This window comes from Lucilia cuprina, chromosome 4 (assembly GCF_022045245.1).
Source record: "Lucilia cuprina isolate Lc7/37 chromosome 4, ASM2204524v1, whole genome shotgun sequence".
In the NCBI taxonomy this organism is placed as follows: Eukaryota; Metazoa; Arthropoda; class Insecta; order Diptera; family Calliphoridae; genus Lucilia; species Lucilia cuprina.
In genome coordinates, this window is record NC_060952.1 from 91,156,024 (window position 1) to 91,162,228 (window position 6,205).

A 6,205-nucleotide genomic window follows, 5' to 3' on the forward strand; every position below is an offset into this window, starting at 1 on the left:
GAACTAGAACAGAACTAGAACAGAACTAGAACAGAACTAGAACAGAACTAGAACAGAACTAGAACAGAACTAGATCAGAACTAGGACAGAACTAGAACAGAACTAGAATAGAACTAGAACAGAATTAGAACACAACATGAACTTAACTGGAACATAAACTAATTGCTGTTGTTGCGACACGTGCAAAGTCGGTGTGGCTGAACTGACAGTCCCTGCTCATTGTGCGTTAAACTCTGTTCCGGCGCATTGTTGTTAGGGCTGCTGTGTTGAATTCTATATAGTAAAGGCTATAATCTTATATCAGACTTGAATCAGACATACATATTTATGTAGTTTTTTTTTACATAATTTTATTCTTTGACACTATCTATCTACTTCTTTAATTACCATAAAATTATTTTAATATTATGCACGTTTTATTTATATTATTTATAGTAAATAATTTTTGTTATTGTTTATTTTTATATGTTGTTTATCTTAATTTATCTCAGTTTCATATTTTTTTATCACACACAGCTTCATAAAATATAAAGAAAAGTAAAAAAAACAATAAAGTAATAATTTTAAAGAAAAAGAACACATATTGCAATAAAAAAAGGACATACAACTTTTGCTACATCATCATCATTCTGTTGTTGTAAATTATTTTCAATATCAAAATAAATAACGAACTAAATTGCATATTTTGTTCACGCACACATTTATAACATTTTATATATTTATTAAATATATAAGGAAAATCTGTAAAAAAACGACAAATATATTAAGAAAAGTCTCAGCTCTCTTATGTTTTCTATTTACTTCACATTTCAAAAATAAAACACACGCTCTTCTACTATAAACACCCCACAACTTTTACTCTTAAATTGTAATTATCACCTTTAAAAACTAAAAAAATAAACAATAAAACTACATGTATTTGCGAAGCCTAAAAGTCTGCTATAGAAAATAATACTACAGAAATTTAAAAAAATATTAATAACTTTGTATGTGATAATTTTCGTTTGCTTGTGTCATACATTTAAATGTGCTTCTTCTTATTCTTCTACTTTTGCCACCAAAAAATAGCTTAAATATAGATTTTGAAAAAAAAGAACTTTTTTATAAAATATAAAAACAAATTAAAAGAAAATCAATATAAAGACTAATTAACGGATTTACCCCTTAAAACTGCAAACACAACTTTGACTTTAAATCGAAATTAAAAAAAAAAAACTAAAAACACAAAAAAACAATACGCATGAATACAACAACAGTGTCCAGAGAGCGTGATCATCATACTCATCATCATCATCAACGCGGTGATAGCGCCGAATCAACGTCTTCGGCCGCTGGCGTTACATTCTCACCGAGCACAACCGCAACAGCTGGTGCTACGGCTGCAAGTATAGCAGGCCTAACACCACCAACGGCAACAAGTGCTACCAGTAGTAGTGGCACTATGACGGGTAGTGTAGGCAGTGGTGGTGGCGTGGGTGTAGTGGGCGTGTCAGCTTTTCGTGGCTTTCGCAGTCAATCGCCCTCGAATCGTCGTAGTCGGGAACGAAATCGTACACACGCTCGAACTCATGGCTCGGATCAGGGTGGACTGTTGGCCTATCATGGCGGCATGGGTGTTAGTGGTATGTCTCTGGGAGGTGTTGGTGGTGATTTAACTAATATGGATATAGGTTTAAGTAGTGCTGGTGGTTCTGGTGGTATTACAGAAGATTCCCGTTTATCAGGTAATTTTGTTGGAAAACTGATAAACAAATACATATATTTCTTTTTGATTACTATTTTTAAGGAAATCTAAACTTTTTCTCCATATTTCCTTGTTTATTTTACAGGCAATGAAGATCTTTGTTATCAATCATTTGTCTCCGATGATTTAGATGGCAATCCTCATGGCTCTTTGGGCGATACAAGTAAAAAACATCATCGTCGCCATGAACGCACTTTAAGTTTACAAGCTTTAGATCGTTTAAATACAAAAATTCAATGTACAAAAGAGTCCATACGTAAAGAACAAACTGCCAGAGATGGTTAGTAGGAATTTTGTGATTTCGGAAATGTTGCTTTATAATAATTTTATCGTTTTGTTTTCAGATAATGTAAATGAATATTTAAAATTAGCCGCCAGTGCAGATAAACAGCAGTTGCAACGGATAAAGGTAATATTAATTAGTTTAAGTTTAGTTCTAGTTCAGATTTACTTTAGTTCTAGTTCAGTTCTAGTTCAGTTCTAGTTCAGTTCTAGTTCAGTTCTAGTTCAGTTCTAGTTCAGTTCTAGTTCAGTTCTAGTTCAGTTCTAGTTCAGTTCTAGTTCAGTTCTAGTTCAGTTCTAGTTCAGTTCTAGTTCAGTTCTAGTTCAGTTCTAGTTCAGTTCTAGCTCAGTTCTAGTTCAGTTCTAGTTCAGTTCTAGTTCAGTTCTAGTTCATTTCTAGTTTAGTTCTAGTTTAGTTATTGTTCAGTTCTAGTTAAACATAAATCAACATAATATCAAACAATAATCCAAGATTATAGTCTAACTAAAACCAATAGTATAGTCAAGTTATAACCTTATTATAGTCAAGGCTATGGTCATATTTTTAGTTTTGCTATAGACCAGATAAAGGCCACCTACTCCCAAAACTATAGTCCAACTATATTCATTACTATCCAATTAAAAAAATATATATTTTTGAAATTTCCCTTCTTTACAGAACGAAATTGAAAATCTTAAACAAGCTATAGCCGATATGGAAGAAAAGGTGCAATATCAAAGTGATGAACGTCTGCAAGATGTCAATGAAGTTTTAGAAAATTGTCAAACTAGAGTAAGTTTGGAAAAAAGAACTTTAACACATTTTTAAGCAAAATATTAAACAAAAAAAACTTTTGCTAGATTTCAAAAATGGAACATTTATCACAACAACAATATGTAACGGTCGAAGGTATAGACAATTCAAATGCCCGGGCCTTGGTGGTAAAACTAATAAATGTGGTTTTAACCATATTACAAGTAGTGCTATTACTAGTGGCCACAGCGGCCGGTATTATAATGCCATTTTTAAAAACAAGGTAAGTGATATTTTGAAATTAATTTTAAAACTTATTTTTGAAAAAAAATATTAAAAAAATAAATTGCAGAGTTCGCGTTTTAACCACGTTCTTATCGATATTTCTTATAATTTGTGTGATACGCCAATGGCCTGATGTTCAGGATATTGGCGCTGGTTTATTGCGTCATTTAAAACAGTCGTTGGTTGTTAAATAGATACGTTTTTGATTTCTTGTTTTGTTTATATAAACGTGCTTGTCTTGTATATAAGAAAAACAAAAATATTAACATTTTATTTTGTTTTGTTTTTTTGTATTAAAATCAAAGAGCTTAAGATAATGATGTAAAAATTAAAACAAACAAAAGAAAATATTAAGCACAGTCCGTTAATATATTTAAATATTAAAATAATTAAGTTAGTAAAAGTAAAAAAACATTAAATTATAATATTAAAACAAATTCCTAAAAATCATATTATTACATGCATACATACGTATATACAAACAAAACTAAACATCACTTATATACATATACATATATTTAATTAATAAAATACATAAACACCACCATTTAGATTACAACAGACCACATCGACCACCTTCATTAACATTTTTTTAATTTCCTTTTATTTTGGAAAATTTAATGAAAATTCTAAAATCCCATCATATTTATACATAATTTAGTTTTAGTGTAATATATTAATAATAATATTTAAAAAAGTAAAACATAAAGAAAATGTAGCTATGATTAGTAAAAAAAGAAAGAAAAACCAATCACAATTATAAGCGTTTATGTTTAGAATTCATTTTTTTATATCAAAATTATTAAAATAAAAAAAATTAAAAAAAAATCAAAATTTGTAAAAGTTTTATTAAAATTGTTTAACAATAGTTAAGTTTAATTTAAAAAATTTTATTTATTATACTGTAGACCACTTCAGTGGGTAGGGTATATTGGGTTTGTGCTGATGTTTGTAACTCACAATAATATTGGTCGTTCCCACGTCAATCGGTTCTTTGCACCGAAACGACTCGGAGTTCAACGAACAACGACCAAGGATTGTCAACCCAGCCACACCGACTTTACACGTGTCGCGGCTACAACAACAACAATACAAATCGGCTCAGAATCATTTTCTGAGTCGATTTAGCTATGTCCGTCCGTCCGTCTGTCCTTCCATGTAAACCTTATAATCAAACTACAGGTCGCAATTTTGAAAATAATTCAATGAAATTTGGTACATGATCTTCTATTGTCCCAGGGACGAAGCCTATTGAAAGTGGTTAAGATCGGTCCATTATTTCACCTAGCCACCAGACAACTGAACCCTTTGTAATCAAACTACAGGACGCAATTTTAGAGATAATTTGTCACGTGATCTTTTATGGTACCGTAGACGAAGCCTGTTGAAAATGGTTTATAACGGTCCATTATTTCACCCAGCCCCCATACAATTGAACCCTCGAATAGGGCTTTTAAACTTTGTAATCAAACTACAGATCGTAATTTTAGAGATAATTCAATGATCTTTTATGGTACCGTAGACGAAGCCTGTTGAAAATGGTTTATATAGGTCCATTATTTCACCTAACTCCCATACAACTGAAAATTTAAATTAAAACCACTTATTTATTTATTTATTTATTCATTCGCGAACATTCCTGAAACTTAAAGATAGCATATGAATCGCTAATGTTCTTAATGAGCTCAATAATAGAATAGACTAAAAGCCCTTTTCACGAATACAAACTTAAGTTCATTCCTGAATAAACGAAGAGCTAATGTTTGCCTACAACACTTAAGATGTATTTCTAAAATGTCTTTATCATAAGAGAATTTTAATTTGGAACTCAAAAGAAGGAAACAAATCGCGAATGAGATCTTTAGGAGAGCTCAATAATAGAACATTTAGTAAGTATTCGGTCCTCACTAGGAAACTTTTTTGGAAAACTTTTGATTTTGCTCTCCAACTAAAGCTTTTGTTAGTGTTCTAAGCGAATGTAAAACGTTTTTAATTACACTAAAGTGCATGGATTTTTTCGCAAATATTCCTTGAGTAGAGAACAAATCGCGAATATTTCTCGATACTTTTTCCGTTTCAGAATCTCCAACAAAAGCTTTCTTTTGTTTTCTAAATGTATGGAAAACCTCTAGTTCGTTTAAAGTTTTTATCACCAAAAGGTTAAAATGTTCATTAGTTTAATGTTTAAAAATTCAACTAAGTCAAAATATAATTGAAAATCTATTGAATTCTTCGCGAATATTCCCGGATTAGTGAACAAATCGTAAATATTTCTATATCGATCAATAATGAAAAGTTTCTAAAGGTTTCTATGGTAGTTTATGAAAAGTATCTTAAGATATATTTAGATATTAGTCTTTAAATTCGAATAACCAGTTTCAGGATCTTAAACTTAAGCTTTCTTTTGTGTTCTAGATGAATGAAAAAAGGTAGAGAATTTTGAGGAGAATTAACTATAGTTTACACCACAATTAGACTTGACTTTAGTTGTACTATAGTCTTGGGTATAGTTAATCCTTTGTCTTGATTTTATTGTATCTATATTTTGTACTACAATTAGCCTATAGTTTGGTCAATAATTGAACCATTGATGGACTAAGTTTTTCAATATAATTGGTTATTATACCCTTCACTTTCGTGAGAAGGGTATATATAAGTTTGTCATTCCGTTTGTAATTTCTATAATATAATTTTCCGACCCTATAAAGTGTATATATTCTTGATCCTTATAGATAGCGGAGTCGATTAAGCCATGTCCGTCTGTCTGTCTGTCTGTCTGTCTGTTGAAATCAGTTTTTAGAGGACCCCAGATATCGGCGATGTCTGAATCTTCAATAATTCTATTAGACATGCTTTCGAGAAGATCGCTATTTAAAATCAGCAAAATCGGTCGGTAAATAACGGAGATATGAGCAAAAATCCGAGACAACCTCTGAAAATTTCATCAAAAAATTGTTAAAAAAGCAACAAAAACACTAAAAACACTGTACATAGAAAAAGATGTACACGTGTGTGTGTGTAGATGTATTTGGTTTTATTCAGCTGTGAGTTTTAGTTTTAGTTTTAGTTTTAAAACTCTGAGAGCGTGTAGAAAAAAACGAACTGTGTTCTTCTTGGTGTAATTTTACTCTAATCTTTATTAATTTCAATTCTTAAGTTTA

The 6,205-nt window shown here is 30.7% G+C and overlaps 1 protein-coding gene across 1 annotated transcript; it reads left to right on the forward strand.

The window, feature by feature from the left end:
* The first annotated feature begins 489 nt into the window (after positions 1–489).
* On the forward strand, positions 490–3,375 carry LOC124418438 (transmembrane and coiled-coil domains protein 2). Its single transcript, XM_046947974.1, has 6 exons — positions 490–1,724; positions 1,830–2,024; positions 2,089–2,153; positions 2,676–2,798; positions 2,867–3,042; positions 3,112–3,375. The coding sequence occupies exons 1-6, from the start codon at positions 1,241–1,243 to the stop codon at positions 3,236–3,238; spliced, it is 1,170 nt and encodes a 389-aa protein (XP_046803930.1). The 5' UTR covers positions 490–1,240; the 3' UTR covers positions 3,239–3,375.
* Positions 3,376–6,205: the final 2,830 nt, after the last annotated feature.